At 49.3% G+C, this 16,560-nt stretch overlaps 1 protein-coding gene across 1 annotated transcript; it reads right to left on the bottom strand.

Moving 5' to 3' along the window:
- Nucleotides 1-10,346: 10,346 nt before the first annotated feature.
- LOC109874613 (protein fem-1 homolog A) lies at nt 10,347-16,207 on the bottom strand. The gene has a single exon (XM_020466609.2). The coding sequence runs from the start codon at nt 16,020-16,022 to the stop codon at nt 14,169-14,171; it is 1,854 nt and encodes a 617-aa protein (XP_020322198.1). The 5' UTR covers nt 16,023-16,207; the 3' UTR covers nt 10,347-14,168.
- Between the last annotated feature and the right edge of the window lie 353 nt (nt 16,208-16,560).

Here is a 16,560-nt window from a genome sequence, read left to right as displayed (position 1 = left end):
GCGGTAGGGGATAGGGCAGGCGGTAGGGGATAGGGCAGGCGGTAGGGGATAAGACAGGCGGTAGGGGTTAGGACAGATGGTAGGGGATAGGGCAGGTGGTAGGGGATAAGGCAGGCGGTAGGGGATAGGGCAGGTGGTAGGGGATAAGGCAGGCGGTAGGGGATAAGGCAGGCGGTAGGGGATAGGGCAGGCGGTAGGGGATAGGGCAGGTGGTGGGTTAGGACAGATGTTAGGAAAGATGGTAGGGGATAGGGCAGGTGGTAGGGGATAGGGCAGGTGGTAGGGCAGGGGATAGGGCAGGTGGTAGGGGTTAGCGCAGGTGGTAGGGGATAGGGTAGATGGTAGGGGGTAAGGCAGGTGGTAGGGCAGGTGGTAGGGGATAGGGCAGGGGGTAGAGGATAGGGCAGGTGGTAGGGGTTAGGGCAGGTGGTAGGGCAGGTGGTAGGGGATAAGGCAGGCGGTAGGGAATAGGGCAGGTGGTAGGGAATAAGGCAGGTGGTAAGGCAGATGGTAGGGGATAGGGCAGGTGGTAGGGGAAAAGGCAGGTGGTAGGCGATAAGCAGGTGGTAGGGGATAGGGCAGGTGGTAGGGGATAAGGCAAGTGGTAGCAGATAGGGCAGGTGGTAGGGGATAAGGCAAGTGGTAGCGGATAGGGCAGGTGGTAGGGAATAGGGCAGGTGGTAGGGGCTACGACAGGTGGTAGGGGATAGGGCAGGTGGTAGGGGATAGGGCAGGTGGAAGGGGATAGGGCAGGTGGAAGGGGATAAGGCAGGTGGTATGGGATAAGGCAGGTGGTAGGGGATAAGGCAGGTGGTAGGGGATAAGGCAGGTGGTAGGGGATAAGGCAGGTGGTAGGGGATAAGGCAGGTGGTAGGGGATTAGGCAGGTGGTAGGGGATTAGGCAGGTCGTATGGCAGGTGGTAGGGGATTGGGCAGGTAGTAGGGGATTAGGCAGGTGGTAGGGCAGGTGGTAGGGGATAAGGCAGGTGGTAGGGGATAGGGCAGGTGGTAGGGGATAAGGCAGGTGGTAGGGCAGGTGGTAGGGCAAGTGGTAGGGAAAAAGGCAGGTGATAGGGGATAGGGCAAGTGTTATGGGATAGGGCAGGTGGTAGGGGATTGGGCAGGTGGAAGGGGATTTGGCAGGTGGTAGGGTAAAAGGCAGGTGATAGGGAATAGGGCAAGTGTTATGGGATAGGGCAGGTGGTAGGGGATTGGGAAGGTGGTAGGGGGTAAGGCAGGTGGTAGGGCAGGTAGTAGGGCAGGTGGTAGGGGAAAAGGCAGGTGATAGGGAATAGGGCAAGTGGTATGGGTTAGGGCAGGTGGTAGGGGATTGGGCAGGTGGTAGGGATTAAGGCAGGTGGTAGGGCAGGTGGTAGGGTATAGGGCAGGTGGTAGGGGATAAGGCAGGTGGTAGGGCAGGTGGTAGGGGATAGGGCAGGTGATAAGGCAGGTGGTAGGGCATACGGCAGGTGGTAGGGGATAGGGCAGGTGGTAGGGCAGGCGATAGGGCAGGTGGTAGGGGATAAGGCAGGTTGTAGGGGATAAGGCAGGTGGTAGGGCAGGTGGTAGGGTATAGGGCAGGTGGTAGGGGATAAGGCAGGTGGTAGGGCAGGTGGTAGGGGATAAGGCAGGGGATAAGGCAGGTGGTAGGGGATTAGGCAGGTGGTAGGGGATAGGGCAGGTGGTAGGGGATAGGGCAGGTGGTAGGGGGTAGGGCAGGTGGTAGGGATAAGTCAGGTGGTAGGGGATAGGGCAGGTGGTAGGGCAGGTGATAGGGCAAGTGGTATGGGATAGGGCAGGTGGTAGGGGATTGGGCAGGTGGTAGGGGATAGGGCAGGTGGTAGGGCAGGTGATAGGGCAAGTGGTATGGGATAGGGCAGGTGGTAGGGCAGGTGATAGGGCAAGTGGTATGGGATAGGGCAGGTGGTAGGGGATAAGGCAGGTGGTAGGGCAGGTAGTAGGGGAAAAGGCAGGTGATAAGGGGTAGGGCAAGTGGTATGGGTTAGGGCAGGTGGTAGGGGATTGGGCAGGTGGTAGGGATTAAGGCAGGTGGTAGGGTATAGGGCAGGTGGTAGGGGATAGGGAAGGTTATAAGGCAGGTGGTAGGGCATATGGCAGGTGGTAGGGCAGGTGGTAGGGTATAGGGAAGGTGGTAGGGGATAGGGCAGGCGGTAGGGGATAGGGCAGGTGGTAGGGGATAAGGCAGGTGGTAGGGGATAAGGCAGGTGGTAGGGGATAGGGCAGGTGGTAGGGGATAGGGCAGGTGGTAGGGCAGGTGATAGGGCAAGTGGTATGGGATAGGGCAGGTGGTAGGGGACAAGGCAGGTGGTAGGGGATTAGGCAGGTGGTAGTGGATAGGGCAGGTGGTAAGGCAGGTGGTAGGGGATCAGGCAGGTGGTAGGGGATAGGGCAGGTGGTAGGTGATAGGGCAGGTGGTAGGGGATTAGGCAGGTGGTAGGGGATAGGGCAGGTGGTAGGGCAGGTGATAGGGCAGGTGGTAGGGGATAGGGCAGGTGGAAGGGGATAAGGCAGGTGGTAGGGGATAGGGCAGGTGGTAGGGGATAAGGCAGGTGGTAGGGGATAGGGCAGGTGGTAGGGGATAAGGCAGGTGGTAGGGCAGGTGGTAGGGTATAGGGCAGGTGGTAGGGCATAGGGCAAGTGGTAGGGGCTAAAGCAGGTGGTAGTGGATAGGGCAGGTGATAAGGCAGGTGGTAGGGGATAGGGCAGGTGGTAGGGGATAAGGCAGGTGGTAGGGATAAGTCAGGTGGTAGGGGTTGGGCAGGTGGTAGGGCAGGTGATAGGGCAAGTGGTATGGGATAGGGCAGGTGCTAGGGGATAAGGCAGGTGCTAGGGGATAGGGCAGGTGGTAGGGCAAGTGGTAGGGGATAAGGCAGGTGGCAGGGGCTACGACAGGATGTAGGGAATAGGGCAGGTGGTAGGGGATAAGGCAGGTGGTAGGGAATAGGGCAGGTGGTAGGGGATAGGGCAGGTGGTAGGGCATAGGGCAGGTGGTAGGGCAGGTGATAGGGCAAGTGGTATGGGATAGGGCAGGTGGTAGGGGATAAGGCAGGTGGTAGGGGATAAGTCAGGTGATAAGGCAGGTGGTAGGGGATTAGGCAGGTGGTAGTGGATAGGGCAGGTGGTAAGGCAGGTGGTAGGGGATTAGGTAGGTGGTAGGGGATAGGGCAGGTGGTAGGTGATAGGGCAGGTGGTAGGGGATTAGGCAGGTGGTAGGGCAGGTGATAGGGCAAGTGGTATGGGATAGGGCAGGTGGTAGGGGATAAGGCAGGTGGTAGGGGATAAGTCAGGTGATAAGGCAGGTGGTAGGGGATTAGGCAGGTGGTAGTGGATAGGGCAGGTGGTAAGGCAGGTGGTAGGGGATCAGGCAGGTGGTAGGGGATAGGGCAGGTGGTAGGTGATAGGGCAGGTGGTAGGGGATTAGGCAGGTGGTAGGGGATAGGGCAGGTGGTAGGGCAGGTGATAGGGCAGGTGGTAGGGGATAGGGCAGGTGGAAGGGGATAAGGCAGGTGGTAGGGGATAGGGCAGGTGGTAGGGGATAAGGCAGGTGGTAGGGCAGGTGGTAGGGTATAGGGCAGGTGGTAGGGCAGGTGGTAGGGGCTAAAGCAGGTGGTAGTGGATAGGGCAGGTGATAAGGCAGGTGGTAGGGGATAGGGCAGGTGGTAGGGGATAAGGCAGGTGGTAGGGATAAGTCAGGTGGTAGGGGTTGGGCAGGTGGTAGGGCAGGTGATAGGGCAAGTGGTATGGGATAGGGCAGGTGCTAGGGGATAAGGCAGGTGCTAGGGGATAGGGCAGGTGGTAGGGCAAGTGGTAGGGGATAAGGCAGGTGGCAGGGGCTACGACAGGTGGTAGGGAATAGGGCAGGTGGTAGGGGATAAGGCAGGTGGTAGGGAATAGGGCAGGTGGTAGGGGATAGGGCAGGTGGTAGGGCATAGGGCAGGTGGTAGGGCAGGTGATAGGGCAAGTGGTATGGGATAGGGCAGGTGGTAGGGGATAAGGCAGGTGGTAGGGGATAAGTCAGGTGATAAGGCAGGTGGTAGGGGATTAGGCAGGTGGTAGTGGATAGGGCAGGTGGTAAGGCAGGTGGTAGGGGATTAGGCAGGTGGTAGGGGATAGGGCAGGTGGTAGGTGATAGGGCAGGTGGTAGGGGATTAGGCAGGTGGTAGGGCAGGTGATAGGGCAAGTGGTATGGGATAGGGCAGGTGGTAGGGGATAAGGCAGGTGGTAGGGGATAAGTCAGGTGGTAGTGGATAGGGCAGGTGGTAAGGCAGGTGGTAGGGGATTAGGCAGGTGGTAGGGGATAGGGCAGGTGGTAGGTGATAGGGCAGGTGGTAGGGGATTAGGCAGGTGGTAGGGCAGGTGATAGGGCAAGTGGTATGGGATAGGGCAGGTGGTAGGGGATAAGGCAGGTGGTAGGGGATAAGTCAGGTGATAAGGCAGGTGGTAGGGGATTAGGCAGGTGGTAGTGGATAGGGCAGGTGGTAAGGCAGGTGGTAGGGGATTAGGCAGGTGGTAGGGGATAGGGCAGGTGGTAGGTGATAGGGCAGGTGGTAGGGGATTAGGCAGGTGGTAGGGGATAGGGCAGGTGGTAGGGGATAAGGCAGGTGGTAGGGCAGGTGATAGGGGATAGGGCAGGTGGAAGGGGATAAGGCAGGTGGTAGGGGATAGGGCAGGTGGTAGGGGATAGGGCAGGTGGTAGGGTATAGGGCAGGTGGTAGGGGCTAAAGCAGGTGGTAGTGGATAGGGCAGGTGATAAGGCAGGTGGTAGGGGATAGGGCAGGTGGTAGGGGATAAGGCAGGTGGTAGGGATAAGTCAGGTGGTAGGGGTTGGGCAGGTGGTAGGGCAAGTGGTATGGGATAGGGCAGGTGCTAGGGGATAAGGCAGGTGCTAGGGGATAGGGCAGGTGGTAGGGCAGGTGGTAGGGCAAGTGGTAGGGGATAAGGCAGGTGGCAGGGGCTACGACAGGTGGTAGGGAATAGGGCAGGTGGTAGGGGATAAGGCAGGTGGTAGGGAATAGGGCAGGTGGTAGGGGATAAGGCAGGTGGTAGGGGATAAGGCAGGTGGTAGGGGATAGGGCAGGTGGTAGGGGATGGGGCAGGTGGTATAGGGTTGGTTTTTGGACCAGGTCTCTCTGTCATGATTGAATTTGACTATCTGAGCTACTATGGAAGAAGGATGCTGAGCAGCCCAGATTCCTCTAGACAGATCACTTTCTAGTATTTCCTTTGTAACTACTGACACCAAGTGGCTGACAGGATGAGTACCGCTGAGTTAACCTCAGCTTTCCACAGTCCAGGTTACATTACCTTCAGTAGTGCCTTGCAGATAAATATATTAAATCAAACAGATTCCATTTTAACCCTCTATGGCATTACTTTTTATTTTGGGGGGAAAAATATACTTCACCCAATTTTTTGGGAGCTTGGGGGTCAATGATAAAATATCCATCATACAATTTGTCGCCACTCCAACCAGATATTGGTTTGTTGCCTCAGGGCAACAATGTGCTACGAGGGTACTGAAACACCAAGGTCTTCTATAGTACATATGATAAGTGGAATAAGGAAAACAAGCAATATATGCAAACACCAACCACAAATAGTTCCAACCAATTATTATTAGAAGCATTTAAGTCAAAACATCAAAAAATGAAGTAAAGAAATGACAACACCTCATGTATAAATGTTTCTCACATTTCACATAAACATATAAACCAACATTCAAATGACTGTGTGTGTGGAGGGGTTCGCCTATATGTGCGAGTGTGTGTTTTTCAGTGTGTGCGAGAGTGAGTGTTGCAGTGTGTGCGAGAGTGAGTGTTGCAGTGTGTGCGAGAGTGAGTGTTGCAGTGTGTGCGAGAGTGAGTGTTGCAGTGTGTGCGAGAGTGAGTGTTGCAGTGTGTCTGAATGCGTGTTTGTGTGGGTTATTGTTTGAATCAGTGTTTCTCTTTTTGACAAAGCACACCGATTTCCAATTCTGTGTGGAACCTCAGGAAGCAATTTCTGGTGGATGTGAAACAGAGATGGACATCACATTTCTGGCACTTGGCTTTTGGTGTACCGGTGTATCCTGGTACTTTGCATCTCCCTTCTTTTCATCCATAATCATCCAGTTGGCTGTGGCATCCAGGTGCAGATCAGGGACTGGAATTGGAACGGTTCCTTTTCTCCTCTTACTCACCAGCAATTGTGGAACTGGGATGACCTTTTTTGTGCTCCAGACTCTTTCCACTTTTGCAAAGGCCTTCAGCGATGTATGACTTGAAGGCCTTCAGCGATGTATGACTTGAAGGACTTCAGCGATGTATGACTTGAAGGCATACAGCTTCATTTGTTCCTTCTTTCTCATACCAGTGCCTTCACAATCTCTTCTGTAGAGCAGCCAGGTGGTCACAATGATCATTTCCAGGAAGTGGAACACCAGCCGCTGGTACCACTTCTTTGATTTGATTTTGTTCCGGTACAGTGCAATCAGTTAGTCAAGCAGATCCACCCCACCCATATTCTTGTTGTATTCTTTCACCACAGCAAGGCAGGGGACTTTGATGATCTTTGGCTTGCGATCCCACCTGTCAACCTCAGGGATTGTTGATAGCCTCCCATCTATTCAGTATCATGGTGACAGCTACTAGGGACACTCGGCAGACTTTGTTCCAAAACATGCGGGTGCCTGGTAAACCAAACAATGACATGTACACCACAGTACCCAGGAACTGCTCCATTTGTTGTTGTTGTGAGGTTAAGGGGATTGTTTGCGTGACATTGTATCGCATATAGATTTGACTGCCCTACAATAACTTCCAGAATGTCTTCAGAGAAAAAGTGCTTGAAGTACTGGAGGGGGGGACATGATATCATTAGATCTTGAAAGCAGGCCCTGCCATTCTGGGTAAGCATTGAAGTATGCAGTGTGGGGTGTTGTCCAACACGGTAGGTGTGGAACATCAACCTCTGCTACATCTTCATCCTCAGACTCAGTCTCATTGTCAACAGACAGGCATTCTCCTTTAAAAAAGAAAGCAGGAAGCACACATTTGAATGTGTCATATACCCTTCTTCATCCACTGACACACACACACACACACACACATACACACACAACTTCGCTGACTGACATTTGAATGTGTCATATACCCTTCTTCATCCACTGACACACATACACACACACACATACACACACAACTTCGCTGACTGACATTTGAATGTGTCATATACCCTTCTTCATCCACTGACACACATACACACACACAAACACACACATACACGCACACAACTTCGCTGACTGACATTTGAATGTGTCATATACCCTTCTTCATCCACTGACACACATACACACACATACACATACACACACAACTTCTCTGACTGACATTTGAATGTGTCATATACCCTTCTTCATCCACTGACACACATACACACACACACACACACAACTTCTCTGACTGACATTTGAATGTGTCATATACCCTTCTTCATCCACTGACACACATACACACACATAACTTCGCTGACTGACATTTGAATGTGTCATATACCCTTCTTCATCCACTGACACACATACACACACACACACACACACATAGAAAACTTCGCTGACTGACATTTGAATGTGTCATATACCCTTATTCATCCACTGACACACATACACACACACACACACAACTTCGCTGACTGACATTTGAATGTGTCATATACCCTTCTTCATCCACTGACACACATACACACACACACACATACACACAACTTCGCTGACTGACATTTGAATGTGTCATATACCCTTCTTCATCCACTGACACACACACACACACACACACATATACACACAACTTCGCTGACTGACATTTGAATGTGTCATATACCCTTCTTCATCCACTGACACACACACACACACACACACAACTTCGCTGACTGACATTTGAATGTCTCATATACCCTTCTTCATCCACTGACACACATACACACAACTTCGCTGACTGACATTTGAATGTGTCATATACCCTTCTTCATCCACTGACACACATACACACACACAACTTCGCTGACTGACATTTGAATGTGTCATATACCCTTATTCATCCACTGACACACATACACACACACAACTTCTCTGACTGACATTTGAATGTGTCATATACCCTTATTCATCCACTGACACACATACACACACACAACTTCGCTGACTGACATTTGAATGTGTCATATACCCTTATTCATCCACTGACACACACACACACACACACACACACACACCTTCGCTGACTGACATTTGAATGTGTCATATACCCTTATTCATCCACTGACACACATACACACACACACAACTTCTCTGACTGACATTTGAATGTGTCATATACCCTTCTTCATCCACTGACACACAAACAAACACACACACACACACACACACACAACTTCGCTGACTGACCCCTAACTGACCCCTGACCTCCTAATTGTCTCTCAAACCTGATTCGGGGATCCACTCTTCTTGACTCTCCTCAAGATCACTGTCAAATGAAATGAGCCTAACTGCTCTATGATGTTCCTTCCGCCCATAAAATGTGTCCATTTCCTGTAAGTATCAGTAGATAGTAAAGTAAAAACATGGGTCATAATTATGCATCCGAGCACATCTCCACACTTTAGCATGATATCGCCTGAACAAAACTGCACAATGTTGCCCTGAGGCAAAAAACAAACACACAGTTTTAGTATATTAATAAAAACAAAAGTCTTTAAACAAATCAAACATACTTCTTTACATACTCATGCACATATTTGTTTATATAAAGTTATTTCACTTTTAAACATGTTAAAAAGTGATTTTATCTTACCAATAGATGGCACTGTGTCCCATGCAGCTTTGCTTCTTGAAAGGACTGCTCCACCCCCAGACAAAAGGCCACACTCATTCAGCCCCTCATTTCATTGGACACAGACATGTCAGGTGATATTATATATACTATTTTTTTATCCCCAAAAATTCAAGGGGTGGTGTGAGGTCCAAAAAGGTAGTTTGTTGCCTGAGGGCAAAACCATGTCATAGCAGGCTAACATGTAGAGACGCTTATCCGCTCCACATATACATGTACAAAGTGTATACCTATTGCCTATAAACAGAAAGGTTGAATCAGAGGTCTTATATACTGGTAGCCATGATGGAATGTATCACCTCACACAGTATCATGCATATTTGACTAAATATGAAGACCTGCTATATACAGTTGTAGTCTTCTGCCACAGCAACCGGGGGAGAGCCAGTTCCCTAAACAGGTTTATGAGCTAGGGCCATAACTACAGCGCACATTTTGGTACATTTCAGCATTATTCTAAAAGGTTTCCTCAATCTACACACAATACCCCATAATGACAAAGCGAAAAAGGTTTAGATTTCTTTGCTCATTTATTAAAAATAAAAACAGAAATACCTTATTTTAGATAAAAATCCAGACCGTGAGACTCAAAATTGAGCTCAGGTGCATCCTATTTCAATTCATCATCCTTGTTTCCACAATTTGATTGGAGTCAACCTGTGGTAAATTAAATTGGTTGGACATGATTTGGAATGGGGGTGGCAGGTAGCCTAGTGGTTAGAGTGTTGGACTAGTAACCGAAAGGTTGCAAGATCAAACCCTGAGCTGACAATGTAAAAATCTGTCATTCTGCTCCTGAACAAGGCAGTTGTTCCTAGCCATGAGGTCGAAGGAATTGTCCAAAGACTGTGCCTTGACAGGATTGTGTCAAGGCACAGATCTGGGGAAGGGTACCAAAAAAGAATGGCCAGACAAGACAGCCTGCTTTGAGTTTGCCAAAAGCCACCTAAAGGACTCATGAGAAACAAGATGCTCTGGTCTGATGAAACCAGTGAACTCTTTGGCCTGAATGCCCAGCATCACGTTTGAAGGAAACCTGGCGTGGTGGCAGCATTGTGCTGTGGGGATGTTTTTCAGCGTCAGGGACTGGGAGACTAGTCAGGATCAAGGGAAAGTTAAAGTACAGAGAGATCCTTGATGAAAACCTGCTCCAGAATGCTCAGGACCTCAGACTGGGGTGAAGGTTCACCTTCCAACAGGACAACGATCCTAAGCACACAGCTAAGACAACGCAGGAGTGGCTATGGGTCTGTCCTTGGGTAGCCAGTCAGAGCTCGGATGCCAACAAACATCTCTGGAGAGACCTGAAAGTAGCTGTGCAGCGACAGAGCTTGAGAGGATCTGCAGAGAAGAATGGGAGAAAGTCCCCAAATACAGGTGTGTCAAGCTTGAAGCATCATACCCAAGACTGTAATCGCTGCCAAAGGTACTTCAACACAGTAAAGGGTATGAATATTTATGTAAATGTAATATTTAAGTGTTTTATTTTTAAAATGTGCAAGTCACTCATATCATATTAACATTGCATAAGTCATTGCAAAATGTTGCAGGAAATTAGCTTTAAATCTGCTAAATGTTATGCCGATGCCAAAATGTGTAGAATTGCAGGAACTCAGCTGCAAAACTACCCCAACAAAAATTGTAAAGCAAACTATACACATTTGATATTTTTTAGTCCCACTGCTGAGTTAGTGTTAGTGGCTAATTGTATACAGTAGCTAACAGGCTGGGTTTTTACATCAACTGAGGTGAAAGAACCTACAGCAACCAATATGATAATGACTGGGGTCATTTTGCTGTGGTCTGAATAGTATTTGAGTTAAGGGATATAGAAATTCTGTAAATGAGCTTAAACTTAAGATTTCTTAGATGAGGTCCAATTCAATAATTGGAGAGTCCTTTTTGACCGAATTTCATTTGAATAGATCGCAACGCTGGGTGACAGCAATAGGCCTACGGTGGAAAGACCTTGCATACCACAGAGCTAGCTGCAGAAGCTATTAGCATATTGTTTCCTCTGCTTTCAAAAGGGGGCCAGGTGTTGAATCGACCAGATAGGCCAATGAGCAGTAAGGGGGTCCGTCTATCCCAGTTCCTTCAGAGGGAGCAGGGAGTGGGGGTTGTTTTTTTAGGCTGAGGTCTACTGACACTCCTGTGACCTCTCTGAAGTTCACCCCATGACCTCTAACATTTTAAAGAAAACTGAGACCAACTGAATTTAACAGTAACTGTTATTCAATGTTAAACAATCGTTAACATGAACAGCCATTTAAAGAGGGATATCCCCATAACGATAAAACTGTAGGCTATGGGAAGGGTAAAATACGGCTGTATCAAAGTGTGATCATCAATCATTTAAATTATCATCATTTTACAATAGGCTATTGTCTAGGGTCACAAATAGATACGACAAAATCAATTCAACCAATGACCAGACTCATTGTAGAGTGGTTTCTGGGACATGGTCCCTGCTAGTCATCCAGTGCCCTGACTGTGTGTATTACCTCACCGTAAGCCTGTTCGCAGGGCAGAGACTGAGGCGAAAGGACACGGTCCCATCTCCCCCTCTGCCCCACACTGACATAGATTACACTCTATTTATACACCGGGCGGCAAAAGATCACGTTTCTGTTCAGCTTTTTCTCACCACATCTTCTGTAACTGCAGACAGAGAAAGGGTGGGAGAGCAGAGAGCATGTTCTGTTTGTCACTTGAGGACAAAATATAAGGGAATAAAATACATTTTTGATACTGGAATAAAATATAATTTAGAAACATAATAGAAATGTAAAAGGGCAATCTAACACAAATCACAGGCATTAGTTACTACCCATAGTGAAGGTAGACTGTGGTGACAACCCAAATATGACAGGCAGTGGAAAAGGGGCAGCTATCCTAGCGATTAAGAGGGTTGGGCCAGTAACCGAAAGGTCAAATCCCTGAGCAGACTAGGCAAAAGAATCTGCCGATGTGCCCTTGAGTAAGGCACTTAACCCTAATTGCTCCTGTATGTCGCTCTGGGTAAGAGTGTCTGCTAAATGATTAAAATGTAAAGAGTGAGGGAGGGGAATAAATATGATTTTGACTAGATGGGATACATCTTTTGACACATTTTGTCATCAATTTTACAAAAGCTGTATCCCTTCTAGCCATTACCAATAAATAGAGCCAGTTGGCTTTCCTGAAAATATGACATGACCAATAACAAATGCCTGGGACCCCTAAGGACAGACTACAAATAGGGCCCAGAGTTTTTCAGGGCCAGGTCACAAAAAACTCCATGTCCCTAGAATTAACCACACCAGCAGGGAAGGCCTAGGGCTCAAACTTAAACCCTTTTCAGTTAAGTGTAGTCATCGGTCTTTAATAGGTAAGCTGCATAGGAACCCGTAGAGCAGGGAGGTATAGTGTGTTCTTCCATCAGGCCTATTTCAATCCATCTAAATATAAGGGCCTCCGTAATACGAGTGTTAGTCGGTCTAGCTGTCTGTTACTCCTTCATAACCCCTCTGACCAGCCCTCTCTGACCAGTGGGGTTTTACTGGCCTGCCCTGTACATGCGGCATAGGAACACAGTGAGAAGGTTAAGGTGAGAGGAGATAGAGTCTACTGCTAATGAAATCAATGGCTTGGGATTGTTGTAATAGTGTGATTTAAGCAGTTATCAGAAGTGATTGGAATGAATGTAACTGAATTGAGACTGGAGAACGGAACTGTATTGCATTAAACAGACTTTGCACTTATCAGGAGTCAACTGCTCTACAACAATATCACCTAAATGAGCGGGAGAGAGATTCAAAGCATCCTCTAGCCAACACAAACACCCACCTGCTGCAGGGATACTGAATTTTATTCAAGTATCTCAACACAGTTTTGTTTTGAAGTTACCATCAGCTCAATGAATAAATCAGTTGTTGAGAGAGAAAGGCTCAGTCCATAGCCCAGATGTTGTAAAGTTACCCTTTAGGGGTTTGTTTTTTCAAAGTGCATTCAATCAGGTGGGTTTTTACATGGGGACAAACAGAGACTAATGAAAGCATGTATGATAAAAACAAGAACGCAAAACTGACTGTCCAAAAAAAAAGAAAAAGAATAAGACAAAGATGCAGTGTGTGATCCATTCCCCATCCTCCTCACCTGCATCTGTGGTTCATAGTAGCAACTCTGGGTTTTGATATCAACAACGAGTGACTGTAGATAGCTAGGCTTGAATAGATGACCTGATACTGGGATCAACAGTCCATAAACATTCACTCAGGAGGAGATGGAGAGAAATCTCCATCTCTCCTTCTCACAGTATCCAAGCTGTCCAGAGGGAGACTTCCAGAGATTGACCACACTGTAAAACACATTGCACAGTCTAGACAGAGCTAAAGAAATGTAGGCTAGAACACTGTATTCTTATGAGAGTTCCCATGCTAGTCTGCACACCACAGTTGTTAGGTGCTCCATTCGTAGTAAGCTAGTTCAGTAAGATAAGGCTAACCTGTAAGATCACACATTTAGAACCGATATAAGGCTAGAGTTTTGGCATAAAATGGTTTTCAAACACTCCTTAAAATGTCAAAGTGAAAGGCAGGGGATTAAATATTGCTCAATTGAGGATAAAAATACATTGATACCAAGCAGCCAAGCGTGTGTACTTTGTTCAAAGGATGCTTCTCGATAAACTTGCAAAACAAGACAGATTTAACAAACAAGCTATCTTATTCACTCTTTAAGGCTCATGTCATGCAATATTTGATCATGTCCTATCAAGTAATACAGCTTCCATTCCCACCTAAAAACAAGCCAGCACCCAATAAATACAGGCACCGCCATACTGTCCTTTCTGTGAGCAGTCCTCCATCTTACTGACAAAAACAGAAGAAAAATGTCAAACAGAAAGCATCAAAGCCTAAAATCAAGTCAAGGTTCCCCCCCACCTGCAAACAAATAGCAACCTAGCACTTAGAATGTGTCCATGTGTTAATCATAGGTCATCTAAAGAGAGCATGTAGCCACAATTAAGATGCCCCCCGTCTGTTGTCAGTATAATGTTTAGTGGCCGGGAGGTTTATTGCTGTGATTTGGTCTGAATCTGAGACAGAGCTCACAGTCTGGAGTTTGGAGAGGCACAGAGAAGAATAACCATAGGGAAGGGAGGTGGGCTTGGGTAAGGTGTGGGGATTCATGGGGACATGGGTGAAGTGGGGTGAAGATGGGGGTCATTGTTGAATGGTTTAAAAGGCGTCTGGGGCAATGATGGGGATAGGGTGGGGATATTTAGCAAAGAGGGGGGTTTCAGTGCAGCTCAATAAACACCTCCATCTCCTCAGAGATGAGGCCCTTGTAGGGCAGTCTGTGCCTCTCAATGGCACGTGCCGCCAGGCACTGCAGAGTGACGTAGTTTAGGGGGAAGAGGGCCGGGTGCCCGTTGCTCTGTTCGTCCAGCAGGTTGTATGCGGTCTTCCTCTGGGAGTTGGTGGCGTCGAAGTGTGCCCCCGCCCTCACCAGCAACGCCATGATCTCCGGGCAACCGTTGCTGGCGGCGATGTGCAGGGGCGTGTTGTTATCACAGTCCCGTGAGTCCACGTCCGCCCCACACTCCAGCAGCAGCGAGGCCACAGTCTGGGAGGGGAAACGACCTACAGGGTAGCGGCCCACCGACGTGGTGTCCTTGTCCACGGCCATATGCAGGGGGGTGAAGCCTCTCCTCGCCCGCGGGTTCAGCTTCAGGAGGCGGTACACCGTCTGCTTCTTCAGGTGCTCCTGCTCTGCAGTGCACTCCAGTTTCTCCAGCAGGAACACCAGGTGGAGGATGATGGACAGGGCCTTGGTGAACTGGGGGGCTTCAGGGGGGCTGTCCCTCTGGGCCACAGCCCTCTCCACTTCCCTCACACTCTTCCCCAACACCCCCATCAGGTCGTGGAAGGTGACTCGCGTTGCCAGGGTGCCCTTGGCCCGGTCCTGCAGCACGAAGGAGAAGAGCTCGGCGAAGGACAAGAAGCTGCTGGCTGTCATGGGGCTGAGGGGGTCCAGGTTACTCTGCTGCATGTCCAGGGCATATTTCCACAGGCTGATGCAGCGCTCAAAGTTGCCTGAGTCGGCGTAGACGGCCCCTCTGTAGCGGATGTAGTAGGAGGTGTCGGGGTGCGAGGGCCCCAGAATTCTCTCACGTACCAGCAGGGCCTGCATCCGCATCTCATCGGGGTCTGTGATCAGAGCCTCCAGCTCCTCTGCCGTGCTCACCTCACGGGCACAGTCATAGGCAGGGACAGGGGTACCTGGAGGGGGCTTGGCCAAGAGTCCTAGCTTGTCAGCTGGTTGTCTCAGCTCCATGGCTCTCCTCCAGTATCTCATGGCCCCCAGGAGGTCTCTCTTCTTATCCACAAAGGTGGCCCCCAGGAGTTCGAGAGCATCAATGCGTTCTTCTCGCGAGGAGTGGGGCTGGTGGGCGAGGTACTCCACGATGTTGGTGTGCCCCGTGACGCTGGCAGCTAGAAGAGGGGTCATGCCGTATCCATCCCTCTCCATGCGGGCATTGCATTTCAGCAGCATTTTCATGATGTCCAGGCTACCGGACTCTGCACAGTCGTGGAGTGCAGTGTTGCCTTTCACACTCTTGCGGTTGACATCGGCCCCCCGCTCCAAGAGGAACTTGGCTATCTCTTTGTGGCCCTTGTAGCAGGAGATCATCAGGCAGGTGTGGCCGTGGCGGTTGGCTACCTCCATATCGGCTCGGTGTTCCACCAGGTAGCGGACAATCTCCAGGTGACCATCGAAGCAGGCAGCGCGGAGGGGCGTTGAGTTGGTCAGCGTAGTGTTGTTGACAGAGGCACCGTGCTTAAGGAGTGTGCGGACGACAGGGAGGTGACCAGCCGCTGAAGCCGCCCATAGCGGGGGAGCCCCTTCAATCGTCTCGCCGTCAAAGTTCACCGAGCCTCCTAGTTCCACGTTAGCTTTACAATTTTCAAGCAAATAGTCGGCAACCTCTAAGTGTCCGTATCGAGAGGCAATGAGGAGAGGGGTGCCTCCCTGCGTTTTCTCCTCGGCGAGAGCCTCCAACTCCTCGGGACTTTTGTTACTCAGCAACTTCTGGATAAGTTTCAGCTTACCATCTCTGGCCGCGTTGAAAACCGCTGTTGTGATATCCATTTTAACGTCTTTCGGCTCTCTCACTGGCCATCAACCCCCTAGCCACGTTTGTAGACAATTAGGGAAGGGACTATCTATTCAAAACAATAAAAGAAACCTTGTCCGTAGCTCGGTTTCTCCCTGGCATTTCTCTGCCATTTTAAGGCTGCTGTCAAGATGGCGTTTGTGTTCTTTAACAGATCTATGTTTACAATTTACGCTTAGCATCTTGGTTTATGTAGTCTTTTAGAAATAATTTCACGAAGGATGAAACGGCACTTTCCTACTGATTGGAATATAATTCCCATGAGCCATTTCGCACAAGTGAACTCAGCACTAGATGGTTTAAAACGGGAAGTGCAGTTTTTAGGCGAACGTGTTCCTCGTTCACTAGAATGAATAAGTAGCTTCCTTGTAAACGTATTTAAACTACAATCCCCAAGAACCTTGAAACACAAAGAGCAGGCTCACCCTAAATCTCCAAACGAGTGTCATCACTTTTTATTTTACAGAATAATTATTAATGGTTCTGTATTTCTGTCGTCTACCTTTTAGACGA

This window comes from Oncorhynchus kisutch, linkage group LG30 (assembly GCF_002021735.2).
Source record: "Oncorhynchus kisutch isolate 150728-3 linkage group LG30, Okis_V2, whole genome shotgun sequence".
NCBI lineage: Eukaryota > Metazoa > Chordata > Actinopteri > Salmoniformes > Salmonidae > Oncorhynchus > Oncorhynchus kisutch.
The sequence above is the reverse complement of the archived record's forward strand: the minus strand, read 5'-3'. Positions and strand labels throughout refer to the sequence as shown.

Excerpts from the sequence above, each read along its gene's own strand:
- LOC109874613 (XM_020466609.2), bottom strand. The coding sequence starts at position 16,022 with ATGGATATCACAACAGCGGTTTTCAACGCGGCCAGAGATGGTAAGCTG.